Here is a 27,438-nt window from a genome sequence, read left to right on the forward strand (position 1 = left end):
GTAAATAATTCAAATATGTGACATCACAAATCTAATATAAATAACTTTGAAAGTGATATATTTCAAACCCAACTGAACCCACTAATTCAATGTCAAAGCATAATCCTATAGATATGAGACACCTATACCATTAAGAAGAAACACACTATACAAATACAAACAAATATATTGCATAGAAGGTCCCCTAGATGTAGTACCTTTTAAACATCATTTGATTTACTTGCAGATCCACCATATCAGACTAGTGAAGGAAACAAGGAGGACCCACGACAGAGATGGGAATAATGATGACACTAACGTGACAAATATCACAGCCTTAGTGGAGGCAATCATGTTTAAAAAATATACATTAAAAAAATCAGAGGACCAGCCATAAAAATAAATCAAAACATAAGAGGAATACTAGAGAGAGGCGCGTCCATGGCATCCAGTGAATGATTTCAGTCACCTGACGGCAAATTCAGTTGCTGGCAATTGACGGCGATTGCAATGGCCGAACAGAGATTCGTCAAGAGACGGAAGAAGACAGAAGCCACAACGACATCGCCGTCAACAAACGGCAAAAAGGATCGCAGGTCGCGAGTTCGAAACGCACCTCTGGCAGTCGATCCAGAAGGAGGCATCTGGTGTTGTGCGCCCTGTCCTTCTCCAATTGCCGTTACGAAAAACCTTAAAAACCTCAAAGATCTCCAAAAGCAAAAGCAAAAGCCAAAGCCTTCCAAACCTCTCCCTCCCGGGGATTCGAACCCCAAGCCCGCTGATGTTGAACGCAAAGCCTTGAATTCCAATGGATCGCCATTAAGGCTAACGGAGCCGGCCGTTAAAATTCAGACGGCCGTTGACGAAAACAGCAATAACAACAATAATAATAATCAGCCGCAGCCGCCACAGCAGCAGCAGCAGCAAAGAATTGGCTACAAATTTAACGATGCAGAGAGCAGCGACGTCAGGGTTTCCGTGTGTGGAAAAGAGGGAACGTGTGTTAATTTGAACTTGCACATACAGGTTTTGGTTAAGTGCAGCAATTTATTTGCTGCAAAGCTGGCCGAGCAACACACTTTGCCTTGCTTGCTGGAGATCGTGGAGTGTGCTGACATGGAGATGTATGTGGAGACTTTGCGCCTCATGTATTCTTCAGATTTGAAGCGCAGGCTCATGAGAGAAAGCCTTTCCAGAGTGCTTCGCATTTTGCAGGTAAGTTTATTTTTCCCCTCATCTCTTCTGTAAAATTTTACTTGATACGTGTGAATTTCTGTGACTGTTTGGTGGAAACTTTTTTTCCTCTCTTTTACTGTGAATGTCCAGCGAAAAAGTTTAATTTCCACTACTGTGAATTTCCAGAAAAGTAGTTTTTCTCCTGTTACTGTAAATAGTTTATAGCGTACGAACCAGTTCTTTGGCCTGAAAATAGTTCAGTTTACCAGGTATTTTTTGAAATAATATTATTTCCTGCAAAATAATAATAATATATTTTTTTTTATTACTACTGCTTCTTGCAATATATCATTTTTAAAAGTTTTTGGAGCTGGTTTTAACGCACCTTGGAGGTTTATTAGAGTGTCTATTCATATATTATTATTTTTATTTTAAATGTTCTTCGAACAGCTTTTATTTAATTTTAGGGTTTTAGGTAGTTGCTGTCAAAATCAGTCAGTTGGGGTTTGGAACAGCTTTTAACTTACATTAGAGTTTTATGGGGAATATCAATTTAGCTGTCAAAATCAGGCAGTTGGGGCTGGCATTTAAGTTCATCTTTGTTGGGACTATCTATTTCTATGACAGTTGTTTTGTTGTTTTCCTTTCAGTTTAAAATATATTATTTGTCCCGAGTCCTGTCCCATACTTCATCCTATTAACTACTTATTGTTCAACGATTTGTATGCTGTTAATATTACTGGTTATGATTTGTATGTTAAGTGTATTACTGTTAGACATTTTGCTTTGCTGTTAAAATGGCTGGCTTGTAGCTCCTGTGTGTTGTATAGATGATACATACCATACTATTCGTTTACCTCGTTTTCTTGTCTGGCCCTGTATTGGTTATAACTTTTCTTGCAGTTATTTATTCTAATTATTTTTATATTTGATTTAATCTAATCTAAAAAATTAGACTTGAATGATGAATTTAAAGTGTAAGCATATTCAATTAGGTGGGTTTAAAATTAGGAAAAAAAAAAGTGAACTTAATTTTAAATTTTGAAACCTTAAACCTCTTAAAATGTGAAAGAATGGATTTTTTTTTTTTTTTTGAAAAGTGGGTTATTCAATTAATTGTACTTAAAGATTGGATTTGATTGGGTTAAAGTGGTGCAAGTTTAATTCAAAATAGGTTAGGCATTGGGTTATGATGAAATGAAATTAAATGTAATTAATCATGTTTAATTTTTTTTTGTTTGTATAAATTAGCACAAAATAAATCTATATTCACATTTTTAAAATTGGTTTTATAAATATATTTTAATTAGTGTTGATGGTATCTATTAAAATAACAATTGAACACATAAGAAATTTTTAGTGGTAGAATCAATTTAAAGGTTCATATTTTTAGGGACTCTCTCTTCAAAATGTGATATAATTTTGTTATCGTTGGATTGGTAACTACTACTATGGGTAGCACAATTCTTTTATATGATAAGTAGTTTGATGCCATTGATAAAGTGACAATTTCTAATATCTTTTCAACTAGCAATTGCACCTTGGTGTGCAATGTGTATGCCGAAGAGGGGTGGAATGTCAATTAGGGGAAAAAATTGGTCTATTTTTTGCATACATTCATGTAGTAAATGAGCTCAATTAATAGGCCATTTAACAAATGACATGGGATTAGAGAGAGAATAAGATAGAGATAGAGAGAGAGGTGGAAGAATAAATGTGGAGAGATAGAGATAGAGAGATATGGATGTGTAGAGGTCTAGAGAGAGAGGGGGGGAGGAAGATAGAGCAAGAGATGAATAGAGAGGCAAATGGATCAAAAGATAGAGAGAGGTAGAGGTAGAGATAAAGAGAGAGAAAGTGAGAGATAGAGAGGATGATATATATAGAGAGAGAAGTAGAGATATAAAAATTGAGATAGAGAAAGGAAGAAAAATAGGGGGATATAGAGAGAGGGGGAGATGAAGATATATGGGAAGAGAAAAAGAGAGATGGACATCTATGGGAAGAGAAAGGAAGAGAGGGGTAGAGAAATACATAGATAGAAGAGATAGTGAGTGAGAAGTGAGGAAGAGATGTGTGTGTGTGTGTGTGTGTGTGTGTGTGTGTGTGTGTGTGTGTGTGTGTGTGTGAGAGAGAGAGAGAGAGAGAGAGATGAGTATAAGGGTTAGGGTTCAATTTCGTTAAAGGTTTGGGTTCAATTTTGTATAGTGTTTGGGTTTAATTTGCTATAGGATTAGGGTTCAATTCAATTTAGGATTCAATTTGGATTAAAGTCAACATTAAATTTATGTTAAGGTTCAATATGTTTTAATTAAGTAGGGTTTGTTTTGGTCTAGTATTAAGGTTTAGTTGAATTTTATTTATTATTGATTTAAATAACAAAATATATTTTTAACATAATTTAAATTTATTATTATTATTATAGTATTATATTTTTAAAGTCTATTACCACATTAATATTATTTTTTTAATAGATTTAATTATTTAATTTAATTATGATATTATATATAGTGAATTACACATAAAATTGTATTTAATATATGCAAACATGATAAATATGTATTTAATCTATCTAAAATATAGAAACATCTTGATTCTCATTAAAAAAAAATTTATATAACTTCTCTAATTTACCCATAAAAGATTATATAATATAAAAAAAGAAACCTTTTACGAAAAATAATTATGCCATAAAAGGCTACAAATAGATATTTAAAGAGAATAAATTTGTTAATATATTGAATTTGAAAAATATGGATGGATATTTTTGATAAAATCTTAATTTATTTGAGTTTTGCTATATTCCCTTATACCAAAAAAAAGGGATACACAAAAAAATACTAAAAATAATGAATCCAGTCATGATATTTTGAATCATCTTGCACACTCCTAGATCAAAAGTTAGGCATCAAAAGTAAGGCATAATTATGTCAGGAACGCTTTCAGCGTAATTAAAAATGTATGAAAGATTTATCAAAGCGAAATTGTTCAAATAGAATTTTTTATCATAAATTTTGTATCTATTGTTTTGAGTTAATGTTTTGTACATTAAAATATTTATGTAACTAGAAAATATATCTGGTTTTAAATTTAAATTTTATATTCTATTCTTTGTTTCTATTAAATAGGTGGATTGTATTTTTTCTAAAACCAAAATGAGCTCTCTATTAATTATATAATGTGTATAGTTGTTAACTCAACACTTAGAAGACAAACTACATGTTAACTTTTAATCACCTCAATTTCAAAAGATAATCTCAAAACCTTAATAAAAAGATTGAAGTTATCATTGGTTCACCACACATCATTGTGCTTTATATAATTGAAAAAATAGGAAAATAGTTTAAAAAATCCCCCAATTTATTATATATGTAAGACCATGCTTCACACTCATCGTTGCACTAGTGTATAGGGCCCACACCTTATCTTTTGCAAATTCAAACTTATTAAAATATTTTTAAATAAAATAATTGACATTTGCGAGGGATATTAGATTTTCACAATCCATGTTAATATTCAAATTTGCTTCTGGATTTGATTGTGTATGCCAATTTTTAACATCAATGTTTTGAATCACACTTTGTGATTCATCAGTAGTATGTGCAAGAATACCAAGGAGATGAAAGAATCACATAATGTGATTCAAAACATTGTTGGTATTCTTGCACATCCTGATGATGAATCATGGAGTGTGATTTGAAACGTTGATGTTAAAAATTGGCATACACAATCAAATCCAGAAGCAAATATTGAATATTTGTGAGGGAGTCTACTAGTGCCACAATGCTACTCATTCCATACTAACATTAGAAGCATAAATGTTCGCAATACTAAAGGAGCAACCATCGAAATCAAGAAGTGTCCAAATGGCCCCAAATGTTTAGAGCCAAGTTTGAAGAAATAAATGCTGCCATGACTTTGTGTCTTGCTTGATTATTAGAGAGGTGCTATAAGGCACTTGACAAAATTATATCCATTTCCATTTGAATCATGAAGTTGGTGATTTCACTTCTTGTAAATAAAGAACTATGTTCTATGTATGTAATTGACAACTAGTAAAAATCATGTATTTATAGATTAGGTTAGTGAGCCTATGAACATTACATGAATAAACTATCATGAAGATAGATCAAAGCACATCGTCTTCTTGTTCAACCCATTCAAAGTAGCATAATTATTGGCCAATTTTTATTTTGGCTATCACAAATGAAATATCCATCTAGAAAGGCCAATGGTTGCTTTACATGTGCTACTATTGAAACTTTCCTTGACCATTGTTTCATGTATACTCATTTGCATTTTTTTCACTTCATTTTGTTTATTTCATTTGTCATTTATTTTGTTTTGTGTTTTGGTTCTATCTTACAATGCCAATATATAACTGAATGTCACAAGCATCAAATGAAGAAAATGGGAGAAAGTTTGAAGTCTTTTGTTGATTTGAAGAGTGACTAGGGCAACTTGACACATTGACATGCTAAGCTACCTATTTACTTGGTGTACAAAGTGGCAAAAGTGCCCGCCATGTCTATTTTAGGATCATTTTTCAAGTTTGCACAATTTTCATTAAAAAAAAGGAAATGGAGGTAATTTCTAATCAAGAATGATGGTCAAAACATAAATAAAAATGATAAATGATAAATGAGAAGTATGCTTAGATCCAAGTGGCATGCCAAATTGTCAAAATGCTACAAAATTACACTTCAAAGTTACATTGCACAATATTTATTATAAAGCAACTCTTCCCTCTTCCTCGGGTGATGAGGGGAAACTTTAGGAGAGAATGAGCTTCCACCTCTAGAGGAAAGCTCAAAAAGAAAATTTTAAGAAGTGGCTACCTTGTGAAAGAAGTTTCAAGAAATTTTAAAGTATTTTAAATACATTTTTTCTAAAAATTAAATATCCCAAATTCAACTCCTTTTAAAAGGGCATATTCTATTCTTATGTGTTGAATTCTATGATAAAAAGGACAATACAATCCTTAAAAGAATATAACTTGAATTGATTGTTTTGTAGATTAAAATGTATTTTTACAATGAATGTCATTCTAATTTAATGGTTGAGATTTATTTTGGACTTAAAATCAAGATTTTGTTTCTATTTGTCAAGCTTTTTTTTAAGATGGTTATAATTGAAAGTTGCCATCAAATTGTTAAGACTTCAAATATATAATTAGTAACAACACTTAAAAATGTTATTAAATGACCAATAAGCACAAATATTTATAGTAGTGCTTGGTTGATAGGGCTATAAGTATTTGTGCTCATCGACTATCTAATAGTGTCTTTAAGAGTTGTTACTAGTTTTTAAGAATTCCATGAATGTGATTATTTAAGAGATTTTGGATTATTTTATAAGAAATAAACAACTTTGAAGGTATCATAAATTATTAACATTGAAGATTAAAGATGCATTATTCTAATAAATAAAAAGAAATTGTAGACTTGTCTATTTTATTTTATACATATTGCTAGAAGCATCACACTTTTATACAATTGGAATATGGCGTGTACAATACAAACTCTGGATACATAAATGATAGCCAAGACATTCAAATAATAAGCAAAATGTCTCTTATGTAACAATGGTTGTTAGTGGCCCAAACTGTTAATTTGTACTGTTTATACTATACTTCATTTTTTTTAAAAACAGCAAAACATGAATTATAACATGAAAATACATGAATGTCATGACCATACTGTACATGAGACAATATTAAGAAATCATATTATAGTTAGTTCCTTTTAGATTGTAGGAAACTGGTTAGCTCCCTCTAACCTGCAATGCATTGGGTAATCATTTTAACATGACTTGGGATTGGACCTTGTGACCTCTTGCTTGCAATAGGATGCTTTAGCTGATCAAGTCAGGGCCTTTGTTGTAATTAAAATTTTGGTGTGTTAACACCAAGGTAAGCAACTTTATGTTGTTGGCATGGTAGAAACCTCGTGAGGTTTGAACCCTGGTTGTGGGCTTTATAGGCAAGAAGCCCCACCATTTCACCAAGGGGTCTCCCTTTATAGTTGTGTGAACATAACATCATTTTAATAATACTTGTGACACAATTATGATTAAACATGAACACAATTGAAACAGAAATTTTGTTGCAAGTATGAAAACCACCACGTTACTTTACCAATACTATGTTGATCTAAATTACCAATTCGGGTTAAAAAAAAAAAATCCATTTGAGTTTGTGGGTCAAGTTCGTTCGTACATGTGTGTGTGTATGTACACACACACACACACACACATGTATGCGTATATATATACATATACACACACACACATGCATGCATGCATATATATGTGCGTGTGTGTGTGCATGTATGTATGTATGTATGTATGTATAAATGCATGTATATGTTATATATATATATATATATATATGCAAAAATTTAAAGTAATATGCAGAATTATAAAACTAAATACATTTATAAAATGCTACTTCATCATTGATCAATGCTTGAGGAAACCCCAATGATAGAGGGGTGCTTTTAGGGATACTTTACAGTTTTGGATGCAAAAAAAGGTCAAAAATGCCTATTTTTGTTATGCTTTGGTGCTCAGCGTCTTTGGATATGCTCGGATTTATACCTGGGTTCATACTCGGCAAACCCAAACGCCTATGTACGTACCCATGGCATACCCAGGCAAACCCCTGAGCAAACCTGGTTCGGGTGTGTGGACCAAAACTGGTGAACCCAATAACTCAAATGTTTATTAATCACAATCAATCATAAGATAATCAATTAAAAATTAGAGTCAAGTATCATAATTGATTATTGTTATTGTTCCTATTGTTTAGAGTACCATTCAAATGAAAATGGTGGTGACATTCACAATGTTTTTTATTAAGGATCAAACAAGTTTTGAAGGTACCTAAAACCCTAATTACAAAATGCTGCCATTAACATAACAACAGTAAAAAGGCAGCCAACCAATGGCAAAAAACACAAAAAGGAAAAAACAACAAAAGAGACCTAATTAAGATTTTTTAAGGCCTTAGCAGCTTCAGCTTCCGGCTAGGTCATTTTTATAGAAATTTTCTTGAAATCCTAGATCTCTTGGGTAGGTTGCTCCGCAACCCTCTTAAGGTTGCTATGGGTACGTTTGCATTGGCCCAAATCCTCATCTATCAGTTGTTTACCTTTCAACCATAATAACCCCAATAAATTTGAATTAAAAAATATTTACTATGTTTTGATCACCAAGGTCATGCAAGGTCAAGATGAGAGCATATGGTGAGTAAATATTAAAATTCAACACATTCTAATCACCAAGATCCTATGAGGGTGAGCTGAGAGCATACAATGGATCTATATAATGATAAATATATATATTATTCAAACAAAAACAACAATACTTGAAAGATGCAACAATAGATTGCATGACCAATACATATATGCTAGAGCCAAAAATATATACAAATATGTAAGAATATTATTTTATACACATCACATTAATATGGATAAGATCTGCTATTACAATATATTGCTATTCCAAATGCAAATTACTTGCTATAAAATAAAATAAAAGCTTTCAACACAAATATAACCTTTGAAAGAGATATCATCCATAAGAAATCAAAAGGGTTTTATCCTTCAATCTCCATATCTAAAGATTTTTGTCCTAAACAAAACTCAAGCTAAGACATAAATGATGTGAAAAATGATATATCTATCAAAGTCCAACAATATTCTTAATAAATAGCACTAGCAAGACATACATTCCAACAACCCATTTTTTGTTTTCAAAATAACAATTAATAAATTAACAATATTCTCTCCTCAAAATAGTTCCCACTTTGTCATTAATCATGCTCCTTTATTAGTATTATTTTTATATCCTATCAAGAAGATGAGGGTAGGATTCACATTAGAAAATTAATTAAAAATGAACATGATACTAACTCTCTCAACATCATCAATATGCTTTCCAATGTTAGCCCTTTCAACTTGTGTATAGTTAGAACAATATCATTTTGATGGAGATTTGTGTATGATTGTTACATAAGAGAGACAAACCTTGGACTATTAATGTCTCATAGGACACCCACATAATTATCAAATTTAATTTCATTATCTCTCATAATGCTATCTCTAACAGCTTAATACCTTGACAATAGATTATATTCTATGCAACACAAAGAGCTCCATTAACTAAGCCAAGGTCCATCTATAAGTTGCACACCAACATTGCAGCTGACCAACACATAATAATACTTTGCCCAAATGATCATCATTAACCTCATGATATTTTGTATGTCAGATATGTGCAGACACATTATATACAAGTGGTACATTCAGTGAGTATAATTTTCCCTTATTGTAGAAGATATTAACAAATATATTATTTGTAGCATATATACATCAAATCTTGCAATGGTTGTCAACATATGGTTGTAGCTATTCTGGTTTCAAAATGACGCTATCATATATTGATAATTTTTGTGTTATACATCAATGGGGGACAGCAGTCGTAGCTATTCTGTCGAGCACTGCAGCCATTATATGTCTATTTTGCAGTTATTCTGTCCATATAACAAGAAAGTCATCAATCGTACAACAGTACCATTTTGAATCAAAATAGACTCGTCCCCAACACAAAAGACATTTGTAAATGGCCCATTAAAAATTTTGAATCTTTATTTGTAGCACTATGCATTCCTAATATTTGTTAACATCTATGTTCCCAAGGAACTCGGGCATTGGATTTTCCATGTGTCCATGTACTGGGGACGTCCCAGGGAGGTGTCCCCGGCCCATCCCCTAAACTTGACATTCGCGTAGGAAACTTGTGCAGAAACAATAGGAAGCAACGGGATGACAAGCTATCCCCAGCAGGGAAAGTTGGGAAACTTAAAAAATGAATATGGTGAACGTCTTCATATAGATATATAGCTGCCTCCCTCCCTCCTGGTTTTGTGTTCCTTCTGTCAAGCCTTTGCTATTCCTTTTTATGTGATTCAATCTCACAATCTTTAGCCAAAGATAACAAGTGCGGGACATAAATTGTAGAGAAACTTTTGTTTGTTTGTTTATAAAAACCCAGTTCGCTGATTCGAGGCCGAACCTCCTGTTGAGGTAGCAATGTTTTTGTATTAGCTAATGAGAGTGGAGTATACTTAGATAATATATGGCGACCTTTAATCCTTATTTCTTCGTTTTGAATGCTCGTCAACTCCAACCAATCATTTCAATTTATTTCATAATATGTTTTTCATATATTTTCTTAAAAACTCTAAAAATATATATATTGTTCCCAAATTTTAGTGGTCTATTTTTGATCTTTCATTTTGTATATATTTTTTATGTGCAATTTGTTTATGTAGTGAATATGGTTATATAGTGAATAAGGGAAATGCTAGTTTATTATATGAATATTTGAAATTTTATATATTTTTAAATTTCTTCATTTTTTTAATAGTCATCTTTTTATCATTTTAGAACGCGTTTCTCTTTTTATATTTTCCCTATCCTGAAACTTGGTGAAACATAGGTTAATATTTCTATAAATCTGACATATTTTAGATCATGCCTTTTTTTATAGAAAACTTCAACATGGAATGTAATCCCCAATGCTTTATCATAATTGTTGCGTACAAATATATAAAGTACAAAAATTTAAAATAAAAATTATATATGATTACAAAAATGTCATATATGTACACCAAGAATTTGTTCATACCAATAAAATAAGAAATACATATATATGGTAGTATGTTCCACACGAGTTGATTGGGTGAGATCACTAACAAGAGTAATTGATCTTCTATCAAGATTTATTATGTAATGTTATGGAAACAATTGTTTCAAGTGCCTCATGATATCAACAAATAGCATGAGGCCTAAAAACCCATTTCAACAATGAGAATACATTGAATACGATTGAGATCTTCTTGAAGTGCATTCAATAATTGACCAACCAAAGGTCACATAATCTTAATAGGATTTTTTTAAGGATGCATGAATTGTAGTGGCATGTATGTTGAAAGTAGCGACTTGTGTTGATGCAAATAGCAACAAGAGACCTTTTCCATTGATCAATTTATTGTCCATCGCATGCTTGATAATCGATACAATTAATTAGGTAAGATTTCTTTGTTATAGTGGTTACTTTGATAGCCATTTTAAGAGGTTCATCTTTGAAAAGCAATTTAAATTTATGTCTTGAATGATTGTGTCAAATGCAATGCATTGCTTTTCACTCAAATTACTTGTAAAATTCAGCTGATGTTGGAATGCACTTTGAACTAGATATTTTAGATCAACTTGAATTGGATTTCCTATTTGGGCAAGCATTACACATTTATAGTTTTTTGGGAGAGTCATTTTGTGTAGTGCTTGGCCAATAGGGCTATATAAACATTAGTGCATTTCAATCATTCGATAGAGTTGTTACAATTTTTTAAGAAATTCGTGGGTAAGAGATTTTTGACGATTCTATAACAAAGAAATGACATTGAATGTGTTATAGTTTATCAATATTGATGATTATTTCCAAAGATGCCCAATATTGATAAAATAACTATTAATATCTTTCATTTTCTAATAAAGGGAAAGAGAGAAAATTATTTAAGGTTTCATTGAAACATTTTGAAAAGTTCTAAAAAGGATATTACTTTTCATTTGTACTTCATATGGTGTGTACCCTAATTAATATTTAAAGTATATACTAAATCTTGCTAACATATTAACACTACTTTTTTATATACTACACAAATTCTATACTTGATATTCAACTTTAATGCTAATATTTAAAATTTTAGTAAAAATAATTGTAATTGAAAAAATATGAATAATATATCAAATTTTATGATGAATGCTTTCAAAATATTATATATAAATTAGTTGATATATTTTGTCGTTCTTGATTTAAAATAATTGTCATGGACATATAAATGATATTCATTAAAGGAAGCCATGAATACAAACAAGTTTAAAAGAGAAGTTGAACCACAAATAGAGTCAATTTTAGTTTAAAGATATTCAAGATGGAAAAAACATCGTGGGAAGAAGAATATATTTTTATGATTAAGTGCAAGTATTTAAATTGTTTAAAAGATATGATTCTTTAATGTGGAGTGTAGGTCTTTGCTCTGATAAGGGAAGAAGCCATGTAATTCAAGTATATATATTCTTTTGAGAAAGTATTGACAATTCAAATACAATCTTAAAATAACTTATAAGATGTTAAATGTTAATAACGATCAACAACACTTGATAGATGTTACAACTTCATGAATGTAATGAGGCAACATTACCACAATACCCTAATTTAATTTGAAAGCGTTGGGGTTAAGGGACTAGGCATGTTGTATACCTTGCAAATCCTAAGTCTAGGATAATCATTTAATATTTACAATAATATAAATAATTGCATTACTTGGGTGGAATAATGAAGATCTCGTCGTTGGAACTCTATGCTACATGTCATTAGTCTTATAGCATTTGTAATAGTCATTGATTTGCGGGGTTAGTGGATTATGTGGAGCATCTTTGACCAACTAATAATAGCTTTTAAAGAGGTGTTCTTGTGTGATTCTTGCCTCATGGTGGAGCACTTGGGAGGAGTTACTTTTGGAGTGGGGCACATGGGTTGAATGTTGACCTCTTGTACATAGTTTTGGCAACCCATTTGTGGTTTCTTGGACCTACTTAGCCAATGCATTGAAGACTTGGGATTGAGGTTGTTTTCATATTTTATGCATTGAATTGTGGAAAGTGTTGATCTCTTGTAGAGCTCTAAGCTTGAGAGTGTCAAATTTCTACAAGCTCATGAATAGCAGCAATATAACATGACAATGCTAAAATGATCTTGGATGATGTCTACAAAAGTGTGCATGCCAAACACATTCCAAAAAGAAGTTATTTGTTTGTACTTCTCACACAATACCACACTATACCAAACCATGACAAATGCACCTTTAATCTCTTTTGCAACTAACAATAATAACAAACTCTAATATCATATCAAGAATTTTAAGTTTGATGCTTTTTTGAACAACGAAATCAGAAATCCAAATTATTGTTGTTAATAATAATTGTTTTATAACTTATATCATAGATGGAATACTCGCAGAGTACTTGGCAAGTTTTGAAAAACTCGCGAGTATTTACACCATTGACTCGTAGAAGAAACTTTCCAAGTTTTCAGCAAAAACTTGACTGCATTAAAAAAAGAGGCCCAAACATGTCAAAAAATTATCTAATTTTTTTTTTCAAGTCAATCTCATTCTCTTCATTAGAATATATACATGAAATATAACATTTAAGTATAAGTACTTTAAGTTATATTTCATGTATATATTGGCAGGATGTTTGAGAGTGGTTTTAGATCTCTAGTAGTTATATTGCAAATTCTAGGTTTTAGAAGATCGTCTATATTTTCAGACTTAGTCAAATTTCAATAATCAGTAGGCTCCTATCAGCATTCTCTAGCTCTCTCTATCTCTCTCACTTTATGTGTCCCGAATTCTAGACCTATCTATCTCCCTATCACTCTTCCTCTATCCCCTCTCTCTACCACTCTCTCCTCTCTCCCCCAAGATCTAGACCTATCTCTCTATCCCCCTCTCTCTCAACCTCAGACCCCCAAGAGGGGTGCTACCTTCAACCTCATTTTGGCGAGGTGGAGGAGCCACACTGGACTCCTAGGACTAGACCCTCTAGTTCTATCTCTCACCTAGTTTTCACTAGAGTTGGGAAGGGGAAGATGTAAAATGTTTTGATGTAGTATTTACTTTTAGTTTTATAAAAATAATTTGCTATTTCATTTTGTTTCAGTCTATCAGCCATTAGCATTCCACAAGAGGATGCCATTTTGTACCCAATTTGCTTTTAAATCAATCAAATATATCTAGACTCAGCTTGTTTCTTTTGTGTACTCATTTATTGACTCATTGGATGCATCTTCTCACTGAAGTTTGCAAAAAAATGCATTTCTAATTAAATTTAAGCAAATTTTTAAGTTGCCAAGTTTTGCCAAGTTTTCACCGAGTTTTTTTTTCGGGCCTTGGTGAGTTTTTGTTTTGGGCGAGTAGTTCAACTATGACTTATATCATTAACTATGAATTTGAATCTTGATATATTTATTGTTATATGTCTCAATTGAATACATGATCTTTGCTCCAAGTTGAGGATCAAGTTCCATCCACTTTTATGATTGTGTAGAGTCCACTCAAAACCTTCTTATTTGTGTTGAAATCTAGGTGAAATTGGAAAGCCATATTCAAGAAATAGGTAGCTACACATAAGGGCTTGTGAAGTTGATGGTTCCATCATCAATCAATGAATCCCATATGGGAAAAAATTAATCCTCAACTCCACCATAGATGGATCTAATGACCTCCTTGGCCGCATCCATGCCCTCATATATGTAACCTATTGCAAGTTTCTCCCCATCAACAACTTGAAGGAGGACAACTAAAGACTCAGTGAACTACAAAATAAGGAAACATACGATTATAAACAAATAAAACAACTATAATTGATAAACTAGGAAAATGAAAGCCCCTAAGTACACTTTTGTAGTTTGTTCATCCTCTTTATTCTTTTCTACATGTGTGGTAGCAGGTTGACTTGGAACATTCATAGAATGACACAAAACATAGCCCTATCCCATGTTCAAGAATTCTAAAGAGTTCTCCTATTGGCATAGATATCCTAACTTAGACTTAAAACTTGTGTCATATCAATAGTAGCTTGGAAGGGGCATGTCATGTGGAATAGCTACATCCTTTGCGTCAAGAATAAAAGCGAGCCAATGTTCTTATCTTTTGACTTCTTCCTCTTCTCTTCAATTCCACTCGTCTATTTCAATGGTATTGTTTGATCTTGTTTGGTTTTATTTATTGGGATACTTTTCTATGAGGTGACACAACACTTGATAGTATGGCATGCTCTTGTGCCCTAGATATATACTTATTTTCTGGTTGCTGCAAAGGGGATTTCCTTTTCTTAGTCACCTTTTTGGTTGGGATGTCATTTCTAGTTCCAACATTTGTTTTTTTTGTTCCTCCTTATAAGCCTATGTATCAAGTCTACTCGCCTTGACAACAGGTTGTCCCTCTAGGTTGGTACATGCCTACCTCATAGTTGTTACTAGCTTGAGCTTGCACTATTGCTGCAGTAGTGAGGACCTTAATGTCTTCATTAGAAGGTTTTGTTTTTATATATATTTGCATTGTGAGTTCCCTCAAATGTTCAAAATCATGAGCCAATAACTCATATTGATTAGGACCGGTACTACACCATGGAGAGCACATGCTTATATTGAGAGGGGGAGTGAATTATTATAAGACAATTTTTATTCTTTTAAACTAACAATCAAAATAATATCAGTCGTACAACATCATTCACATAAGATCTAACAATTATACAACACAAGAACACATGATTTACATGGAAACTCCCACGGGAGAAAACCATGGTAAAATATTGCTTATATAAAATTCTCTTTACAAGCTTTGTTTGCACCAACCCCCACTGTTAAGCACCAACTTAGCAGAGACACTAATCTCTCCTCTAGGAAGGACCAACTTCCGAAACAAAATTAAACCTTGAATGTTGCTTCTTCAATGGATGATGGACATTATGATCTTCTTCATTTATTCACTCCATGAACCCTTCTTCTCAATATATTTAACATAAATGTACTTGCATGATCACATATGCTTGCATATACTTTCTTTATTACTTCTTGAATGATCTTCATATATCTTCTGTTATATCCTTCTCCTCAAATCTGCTGGTGTTTGTATGATGTATCTTCTATTCTTCACACTCATTCAATTGATATATCTTTCAATAATGAATGATCTCAATAAATCTTTTGTTCACTACCTTCTCAAATCTGCATATGGATGATTTAACATTTCCACACAATTCACCTTCACGTGTTTCTTCTCAAGGTCTGCTCAAAATCAATTAACTACCATTGTATTTCTCTGCTGCCATACTCAGAAATCTGATGTTTGTTTTACTGATTTTTCATTGTGTTCTTCTTCACAAAACCTGCCTTAGATCTGCATTTCAGTCAGATTTGGATCTGCACTTCAGTCTGCTTTAGCTCTGCACTTCAGTCTGATTTAAATCTGCACTTGTGTCTGCTTTAGATCTGCACTTCAATCAGATTTGGATCTGCACTTCAGTCTGATTTAAATCTGCACTTGTGTCTGCTTTAGATCTGCACTTCAATCAGATTTGGATCTGCACTTCAGTCTGCTTTAGCTCTGCACTTCAGTCTGATTTAAATCTGCACTTGTGTCTGCTTTAGATCTACACTCTTTTTAGGTCTGCACTTCAATCTGCTTTAGATAGGAAGATATTTGTTAATTTCTTACTCCTTACACCACACTTCACACACTTTGTGTTTCTACTTGAGAGGAGGCAACTTTGTCAAGAAACATGTCTCATCCAAAGAGAGACAACATATCAATTTATAATCAACTCTTCACCATAACACTTGGGTGCTAGACATGGGTCAGCCCACACAAAAAAAATATATTTATTTAGAAATTTAAATCCCCAAAGTGGGGCGTTAGTCGCACTTAAATCCCCGAAGTGGGGCATTAGTCGCCAAGGGTCGGTCCCATAAATAAAAACTTTCTTTTAATAGTTATTTTTCCATTTGATTGCTATCACAAAGGTGGTCGGCCACTACGAATTTAACTTCATTTTATTGCTTTTCATTTCTGCCTTTGTGAAGATAGTTTCTGCCTTCGATCTGCTTTAACAATCTGTCTTTTGTCAAACATTTCCTTTGACATCAATGACAATAATCCAACACATCCATACTGATGCATCTAGTCCTCTACATTATAACTATCATTGTAATAGTGTTCATCTTCCAGCTCATGCTGAAAAACATCTATCTGGTCAAATTCATCCTTATAGTACTCATCACCACCTTCTTCATTTGGAAAATCTTCTTCTCTATTCATTGAAAGAGCAACTACAAGGTTTGATGGATCATGAGGGAGGAAATAAGATTTACATCAATAAGCCACATCTTGAAAGTTCACATGGTCTCTTCTCAATGGATTTGGTGTATCTTTTTCTTGCTATCTAAAACCAGCTTGCTTAGGATTTGCTTGTCTATCCTTTTGCTGTGGTTTCTTGGACCAATCAGTATTATAAAGACTATTATGCAGCCTCTGCCCTTCATTAAAATGAGTCGCTGCGGTGACAGCCCCTTATCATTTCTTGCCACTTTATATGACAGGTCCTTCATGACACCCATCAACTTGTCCAATTTGTCCTCAGTGGAAAGTGGCTTGCTTGGGGCAGCTCTATCTAGTTGTGAGATTTTCATATCTGATCTTTTAACATTTACTAGAAGCCCTTATATATCTCTCAATGTTAATAGTTGTGGCATAGGATTCTTTAAGTGTTTGTGGAATCTTGTCTTGTAAACAATAACCAATCTTTGACAAAATTCACCTTAGCTTTGATGTGTGGTGGTACCTCTCTCATTGTAGTGATGAATCTATTGTTTAAATCCATTATTGTCTCATTGATACCCTTTTTGATAGTGGTAAGTTCATGTATGGCAAACTTGGTATCAATCCTATCCCCATATTGTAATCTAAAAACATTCATAAACTCTTCCCGAGAAATAGTACTCTTGTCCAAGAGAGTTTTGTACGATTCTTTGGCACTTTCCTTTAAGGAATTTACAAACAATTTCATTATCACATCCTCATCATCGATCTCATATTCATCTGTAGTATTGACGAAATAACTTAGATGTCCTTCCCCAATGACTGCATTATTACCCTGAAACATATGAATCTTTCCTCTTATTTCATTGGGGATTGTGTTGGGGTAATTAGATATTCCAAAGAAATCCAATTTTCTATATCTTTCTGCTCCCATAGGCTGTTTGAAACAAAAAAACCTTTGAGTTTGTATTCGAAGTCAATGTCTAGGGTTTGGAACATTGCGAAACCATTGATTTTGCTATTGAGTGAACTGCTATTGGCATTAGTTTTGTGGAACTTGATTATTGTTAAGGTTCCCATGTTGTTGATTTCTATTTTGTTGTTGTTGTTGATGTTGATTCAAGTTCTTTTGCTAGGCTACTCTACCTTGAGCTAGAGCCTACTGGTTCTATTGCTCAATTCTTTCATTCTCAGCTCTAAGTTTTTGATTCCTTTGCCCTGCAAGGTCCAATAAAGCTAACTCCTTATTGAGGATTTTCTCTCTCTTCAATATTAGGATCCATTTGCTGATTCACTTAGGGCTCTGTAAAGTGATTTTGTTTAGGAAAGATAAACTATATTTTAAAACAAAAGTGCAAATTTTTTTGTTATTCTTGAAGGGCCTTCTTGTGTACTTTAAGGAGTTTTCATATCTTTACTCTACTGTAATCATCTAATACTATTTACAATTTAGCTTATTTGAACACATTTTTTTTATCACTCTATTTCCTTTTCCTAGTTTTATTCTTGGTAATACTGATTGTTTTATGGAAAAATATTAATTAAATACAACATTACTTATAGGATTTTTCATATCTTTACTCTACTGTAATCATCTAATAGTATTTACAATTTAACTTATTTGAACACATTTTTTTTTATCACTTAATTTCCTTTTCCTAGTTTTATTCTTGGTAATACTGATTGTTTTATGGAAAAATATTAATTACTTCGGGTATATAAACTTTTTTCTAACAGAGCTTTTGGAAGTGTATTGTCTCAACATCCTTTCTATCCGATGCTAACAGAACACCCCATGATTTTCTTCCTGTTGTTTTTCCTACCCTTCTGAACTGCAACTTATGTTGGTTCTATTAGTTCAGTTCTGAATTACCTTTGTTTGGTATGCTTTAATCGCAAAATTTAGATATCAACTTCTTTCTTCTAATCTCTATCTTGATCTTTCGCCTCTTTGTGATGGTAAGCCATGAAAAAATCATTCAAGTTGAGATTCTATTTCTCAGGACTATGAAGCTCTTGACATAATTGATCCACTATTTTTGGTTTCTGATGAAGTTATATAAACATCTGATTCCTCACTTTGGGTTGGAGCTCTTAAAGATTGTGTCTCATTGTTCCATTTTTTTATTCTGATGCCATATTTCAGGTTTCAGCTGCTATTGCATTTGATGCTGGCGTGTTCTCATGCTTGGAGTACTTGGAAGCTGTGCCTTGGACAGAGGAAGAAGAGGAAAAAGTGGTTTCATTTCTCATACAACTGCAGCTGGATAGCAATGGAACAGGGAAAGTTTTAAGAAGGGTATTGACAGAAAATACAAGTGGATCTGAAGATGTTATCGTCCATATCTTACAACTTGTAACCAAAGCTAACAATGAGAAAGCAAGACGAGAAATGAAACCATTGGTTTCAAGAATGCTGAGAGAAAATGCAGCTCAAAGCAATAACACTTTTGATGTTAGCAATGTGAATCTTTATGATGCTTGTCGCAACTGCTTGGATCTACTTTTCCATTACTTCATTCAAATAAAAGGTCCTAATTTCTTGGATAGTTCAAGTGAAGACAGGTGTTCAATAATGAGTCAAATATCTCGTCAAGCAGACAATCTCCATTGGCTGCTTGACATTTTGACAGACAGGCAGATTGCAGATGATTTTGTATGCATGTGGGCCAATCAATCTGAGCTTGCAGCCCTTCATTCGAAGATTCCAATAATGTTCCGCTACGAAGTAAGTCGCCTTACTGCAAGATTGTGCATTGCTATAGGGAAGGGTCAAGTCTTGGCATCCAAGGACATTAGGTTGTTATTTCTACAAACCTGGCTGCAGCCTTTGATTGATGACTATGGCTGGATTCAGAGAGCCTGCAGATCATTGGACATGAAAGTTGTTGAGGAGGGAATATGCCAAACAATTCTCACTCTGCCTCTTAAATATCAGCAAAATATATTGCTTAGTTGGCTAAATCAGTTCTTAAGCAATGCTGATGAGTGTCCCAACCTACAGAAAGCATTTGAGGTATGGTGGAGAAGAACATATATAAGGCCCTACATTGAAGATGAGTGAAAGTCCGTTGAAACTTGCGTGAGTTCAAAAGCACTTGGAAACAATGATCCAGATTCCAATATGACTGCCAGATTCTTTTTATTGAACTGACTTGCTGGCATGGTAGAAAACAAGACCTTGATGACAGATTTAGAAATCTTTGATGCCAAAGCCACTGTTTTTGGAGAGGTCAAAGCTTTCTTAACATTGTTTATAGAGTGGACAGTTTCAAGTCCCAAAAAGATGTCAAACATTAAATTATGAGATAGTTAACACTTAACAGGATAAGTAAGTGAAGAGAAAAAAATCTCTCGATCTCAAGACTTGGGATACAGAGATTGAGATTGGGGTTTTGGTTGCAATTCAATACTTAGGCATGCCAAAGAGTACTGATTGAAGTCCATTTTTCAACACATGCATGCAAGACTCAGTTTGCCTTTGACTGTATCACGAAAAGTGCTTTGTATATAAAAAATGAGTGTGTGTAGAACTAATTACTCTGTTTTCATTTGTTCCATTTCAGAGTAATCGATCAATTTGAATTATTCGGTATATGTTTTAATCTTGCTAGACCTAAGTTGATTGCTAAGATGTATCTCATTCTTGGTTTGAGTCCAACACAAATATAAAAAACAATTTGTAGCATTGGTACAAGTTTTGGTCTATCTAATCGGTAAAAGAGCATGAAGAAAATTAGTTACAGACAATCAGATATCCTAGGAGATCATACCTGCTATGCAAAGTAGACCACATCAACTGGGTGAGTCCATGTGTCCCGATACCTGTACGGTTTACATAGTAGATATCTCACTCATTTTTATCCTATCGAAAAGAAGCTATTCTAAATTTCTATGGATCTTGGACTCAGACCTGGAACTCCCTCTATGATGTTTGGTGCTCTACCATTAAACTACTTGTCCTCTTTATGCCCTTACATTTCAACCCATGTCATTACAAATATATTAGGCACAATTGTTTAGCAATGAGAAGTCTTATCATATTTTATTTCAGTCAGCTTTTATAATAATAATGTTTTTATAAGACTTCAATTTCAATTAGTTAGACAGGCCAGCTTCAATGACGAAGATATGATGAATTCTTTTTTTATTTATACTATTTTTAAAGATATAAATGGTAAATGTTTTGTACCTTATATTATTTTGCATTATTTTGTTCTATTTTAATATATATATTCTTACTATACTTAACTTTGAAACGTAGATTATTTTTTTTAAATTAGTAACAGCATTCAAAGGTGCTATCAAATGGCCATAGGTATGAAAATCTTTGTGGTCAACCTGTGCATTTATGTCAACTAATAACAACATCCAAAGGTGCTGAATATATTTGTCAGTCAAGTATTGCACATTTATATTTTCAAATCATTTCATGTTGCCTCTGACCAATTTAATGATGGCTTCCAATATATTTTAAAAAATAGTCTTTATAATATTCTTACTAATTTATAACAATTACAAATATACAAATTATTTAAGAAATCTCAATAAATATATTAAAAAGAAAAACTTTCAATATATCATAATTTATTATAATATTTGATAATGACTTTTCCTTTCCTCTAAAAAGAACCTTTGAGTTTGCCTTGAACAATCCTATGAAAAGTCCCATCCTTGAAGAGTAACAAAACCAGAATAACATAAGGTTCCCCTCACTAAACAGAATTAAGCCTATCATACTATCAAAAGAGCCCAAGTTCATATATTTACAGAAATATCATATTCAATTCAGAAAAAGCATATTCTACATTTCAATAATATTTTCTAGATGACATATATTCTGAATTCCATTCAATCATCTTTCCTTGAGAGTTTAAGTATCAGACTTTTAACAATGGAAAATGAACCTTACATATTCACTCAGCCATTTTCATATTCATATATGTCTCACAACAGAATGACTACAGGAATGTTTTAAACCTCACATTTCAATAATATTTTCTAGATGACATATATTCTGAATTCCATTCAATCATCTTTCCTTGAGAGTTTAAGTATCAGACTTTTAACAATGGAAAATGAACCTTACATATTCACTCAGCCATTTTTCATATTCATATATGTCTCACAACAGAATGACTACAGGAATGTTTTAAACCTCACGAAATAAGACATTAGAATAAACGATTCGTTACCTTGAGAGGAATAAAACAGACTTTTCATAGTCCTTCCAGAATAAAGGCAACGCATACATGGCAGACAGAGAGAGAAGGTGCCAACCTTGTGCTACACATACGGACATGCCCTAGAGTCCACACTCAACCAGTTTCCTGCAGGTCCAAGGTTCAAATAACAGTGCCGACAAATAAAATGCAAATCAAAAAATTGATGAACTGTTACAACCAGGAACATTTGTAAAACTGTTAACCGACAATGCGGTTATAATAAAAAATAAAAAATGTATAGAAAGTGTCTACCAGTATACCATTTTAATAATATTTAGATTACTGTAACTTTATAAAAATAATCCAAAATGATCAAAGATTATCAAAAATTTTGACAATTTCAAAGAAAATTCATCTTAGAAATGATAAAATCTATTATAAAATATTTGACGTTTAAAATTTACACAAAATTGTGGTTCCAAATGGATTGTGTTATGGATCAAGTCTATAACTAAGTTGAGATGGCCAAGTGTCATTATATAACAACAACAACAACAACAACAAGAATAAGAATAATAATAAGTAGAAGAAGAACAATTATAAGAATAAGAATAAGAATAATTAGAATAATAATAATAATAAAAATAATAATAACAATAACAATAACAATAATAATAATTAGAAGAAGAACAATAACAATAGTAGTAGTAGTAGTATGGAGAAAATCTTATGGAGATGCAACGAAATATTATTACTGCAAATTATAATTATAGTTAAAGAATAGTGTTATTATCATTATTATAGAGCATTCAATTTCTTTTTTTTTTTGAGGATTTTATATCATCCATAAAGAACTTTTAGCTATCCGATACAGAGGCATGAAACTTTAGGTCAAAACTTCTTCAACTAAGAGCCAATGGACCCTTGATTTGTTGGTGCAGTTGAATGGTTCTCAATGAGCCTACTTAGGGATCAAGTTTTGCTGAGTGCAAGACCTTGACATCATAAGGGATAAACACTCAAAAAATTTAATATGTCAATCTTTGACAATTGGGTCTTTAGATGGAATGCATATTATTTTCAATTGATTTAGTAAGAAGTAGCATGTAAGATATGCTTTGTTCTTGTCTAAGACACTTACACTTTAGAATGAATATTATTAAAGGAATGTTATGTTTGATGAGAAGAATAATTTTAATTTGATGTTGAATTTGATCTATTTCAGGATATAAATTGATAAACCTTTGTATATATTGTTTTTAAATTATAATACTTAATCAATTTTGTGAAGGGTTGTGTCCATGGGTTTGGTATATTTCTTGGATATAGCAATGATCTCTAGTCATATATTCAATTTGGTTTAGTGTGCATTCATGTTTCTAGTTGATCTATCTTGCTCCTTTGAGTGTTTAAGGACCAAGAACATTTTGAAATACCTTTAGAGGGTTAGTAGAGCACAAGGGATAAGTTCTCCAATGTCAATCCCTAGGAGGGACCAACTGTATGTTCATACTGATGATAAAAAAACAAGCAATGTGATTATAAGAGTTGAGGAAAAATCAACTCTACAGCTCCCAAAGATCACCTACATGCAAACCTGTCACAAAAAGAGAGAAGCAAAAAAGCTATGGAGGCCAGAATTCCGAGATCCAGAAAAGAGGAGTCATATTGATTGTGCAACAAGAATGCAATTCAATAACTACATTGTTATAAAAATACAAAGAGAAAATCCTTAAAAAGGATACTCGAAACCCTAAAGAATTATAAGATTCATAAGTTTAGCTTAAGCATAGAGTATAATAGACTAATAATTAAATAAATAATTATTAGCTAATAAAAGATAACTCTAACACCCCCCCTTAAGATGAATTTAGGGAGTATCTAAAAAACAACTAAGGACTAAAAAAGCATGTAAAAAATGCATGAAAGCAACAATGGGTCCCGACAACTAGGCCTGATGAGGTACCCAAGTACAATAAAATCTCTGTAAAGTGGAGAAAAAGGAGAAAATCATGTGGGAACAAAACTCCTCTCCAAGAAGAGATTAAAGCTCAAGTGAAGGATTAAGAAGCCTCCAAACAAAAGTGTTCTAGAAGATAGGAACAAAAAAGAAAAGAATGAAGAGCACCACTAAAGCATGAAATAGATGCAAACACTGTCGAAGAGTAACTGTTGATCTGAAGAACCTCCACTGAAATAGAACATGACCAGGTAGAGAAGATTGTAATCTGCATGAATGCCCTCAAATGACACTACTCGAATCAGATGGCAAACAAAGGCAAACAACTAAACTCGAAGATACAGATGACATAAAACACCAAAGCTTTAAGAGCTGATCAATCGAACCAAGGAAGCATTAGAACAACAGGACAAACCTCCCCATAATTTTGAAAAGGGAGAGGGACATGTACACCGGTAAACTCACAATAATGGTTCCCACTTTTTTGCCACTTTTGACACTGAGATAAGCACTTTTAAAATAATCTTCAACTTCCGAGAACTATAACTTTTAAACTATTAAAAATTTGAAGATGATGTAAATTAGTGATTTGTAGCATTTTGTCTGTAGATTTTATTTTATTTATTTTCAATTTTTTTTGAAGGATTTTTTTAAAAAATTTCCATCTCCCTCGAAAAGTAGTTTTTTACAACAAACTTCATTTTTTAAGAGTGATGTGCCTCCCGAAATGCATAATTTTTTTTATATAAATGATAAAAACTTAATTCTTTCGAATTTTGGTTTGTAACATCAATATCTAGGGCTTGCAATTGGTTTGATAATGATATGTTCAATATTTTTCATTTTATTAAGTTTTGAAGTCCGACTAGTCATAATTCAGACATAGGTTTAAGTTTGAACACATAACTTGTTCTATATATATCTGTATATGGTGAAAATGGATAACAACAATGTTGAAAGACCAAATGAATTCAACCACAAAACCCTAGCCTAACAACAACAAAGATCCACCATAACATATGAAGATTACCTAAGACAATGCAAATCAAATGAAATCACAAAGATTATACCATCACATGTCCAATAGGGTTTGGATCTCCATTCTTCTTATCTCCATTGATCTTGCTTGATATATTTGCTCTTAGATTTTATGTGCACAAGAGCTCAACAAATAACATAAATGTGGTTGCAAGTAGGATCGCATGTAAAAGGCGTAATGTAGTCAAATGCATAATTGAATTAGCCAAGGTTTGATAATGAAGGAATCATCTCCTTATATAGAAGACACTATAAGAAATGGAGGGATAAGATTGAGAGGTGTAAAAAGAGGTCGGCTATGATTAAAGGGTAGGTAAAGAAAATAATAAAATAATGAAAGGGCTAGGTAGTGTATGAATTTAGAGATGAATGAAGTGTCATGGGTAGAAAAGGCTAATGAATTAATTAAATTAAATTAATATTTATTTAATTAATAGAGGAAGTGGGATCAATTAAATAAATAAGATATTTATTTAATTTAGGAAAAGGATAATTTAAATAAATAAATGTATTTATTTAAATGAGAAATAAGGCTAGAAGAGGATAAATGAATTAATTAAATAAATAAAGATTTATTTAATTAATAGAAGAATTAGGCTAAAGTAATTAATTAGACATGACAATTTTAGGTGTCTACATTTTGCCCCTCTTTGAGACAATGCAGCTTGTTGCGTTGTTTCAAAGAAGATAATATGAACTGATACAAAGTTGCCCCAAGATGGGAATGATATGCCCCCTCGAGAGATTGGATGAAAATGTCTAAAAAGATCGCAGACAATCTCTCGATAAAAAATAAAGGCTAGAATGGACTGATCGAATGGAGTGACAGAGTCACGAGATAAAGAAGACTGACTCGGGAGATGAGGGCTAGGGTAGTCTATAAGATAGACCACGAGGGGAAAACATCCTCATTGTCATCCACACATCCAAAAGATCAGAGTGCAGGGAGAGAATAGAGCAACAACAGTCAGCAGTGATGGCATTGATTCACAGATTCGATCGCGTTCGCTGATTTCAGAGGCCAGCAGAGGCAGGAGAGCCGGTAAGTACCACAAAACCTTCTTGTACTTTGTCGCAATAAATGTTGACATTAATGCATCATAGGTAGCGCAATAAATGCATGTTTAGGAAATGTCAAAAATGTCCAAAAACGTGTAGGCGTGTCTGCGTAGGTGTCAGGCGCGTTTATGTTGGCTAGGTGCGTCTGTGTTTGTGCCAGGCGCGTCTATGCTAGGAAAAGCGTCTGTGCCAAATGCGAGCGCATCTACGTTGTTCAGGTGCATTTGTGAAATGTGGGCACGTTTGTGCAGGACAGGCACGTCTGTGCAGAGCATAGGCACGTCTGTGTATTTCAAGCGCATTTGTGCAGAGCAAGCGCATTTATGCAGTCTATAAGCGCGTTTATGTCTTCAAGGTTAAATCGGCAATTCTGTGATGAACATATGTTGTCAATTGGATAAGCTGCTGAGAGGATACACTCAAGAAGGTCCTCTAGGGAAGACTAAAATAGCAAATAGGGCTAGGATTGACAATTCTGTGATAGAACATACGTTGCCAATTATGAAACTACTCAAGAGGATACACTCAAGCAGAGGCCCTGGGATAAGATAGATCAAGGCACTTTGTGATGAACAGTGAGTACCAAGACATACTACTTTGTGATGAACAGGGAGTACTAAAATATGAGCAGCACTTTGTGATGAACAGTGAGTGCAAATGTGAATGCACTTTGTGATGAACAGGGAGTGCAAAACACGTAGTACTTTGTGATGAACAGGGAGTACCACAGGATAATCAGCAACACTTTGTGATGAGTAGTGAGTGTCACTAGAATAGAAGCAACACTTTGTGATGAACAGTGAGTGTTACTAGGATAGAGTACAATATGCACTTAGATAAAAAGTAGCATTTTGTGATGAACAGTGAATGCCACTATGACTGACATGATTGATTTGCTTGACTGCAGGAGTATTTGCCTATGTTGGAGTTACGAGAGAGATTCCCGTCGACTCAACAGTTGCGACCAAAGTTGACATTCGAGGACAGAGCTGCCATTGAGGGTATGGGCCTACGATATATTATGTATGTGCCTGAGTTTTGGGCGAACATGGGGTTGCTGACTGCGCTGGCTGAGAGATGGCACTCAGAGACTTGTACGTTTCATTTACTGATGG

At 33.0% G+C, this 27,438-nt stretch overlaps 1 protein-coding gene across 1 annotated transcript; it reads left to right on the forward strand.

Annotated features, from left to right (window-relative positions):
• The first annotated feature begins 345 nt into the window (after window positions 1–345).
• Window positions 346–20,698, forward strand: LOC131061779 (BTB/POZ domain-containing protein At3g50780). The gene is made up of 2 exons (XM_057995603.2): window positions 346–1,194; window positions 19,248–20,698. Exons 1-2 carry the CDS (start codon window positions 490–492, stop codon window positions 20,163–20,165), a joined length of 1,623 nt encoding a protein of 540 aa, XP_057851586.1. The 5' UTR covers window positions 346–489; the 3' UTR covers window positions 20,166–20,698.
• Window positions 20,699–27,438: the final 6,740 nt, after the last annotated feature.

Source organism: Cryptomeria japonica, chromosome 4, assembly GCF_030272615.1.
Source record: "Cryptomeria japonica chromosome 4, Sugi_1.0, whole genome shotgun sequence".
Classification (NCBI taxonomy): Eukaryota; Viridiplantae; Streptophyta; class Pinopsida; order Cupressales; family Cupressaceae; genus Cryptomeria; species Cryptomeria japonica.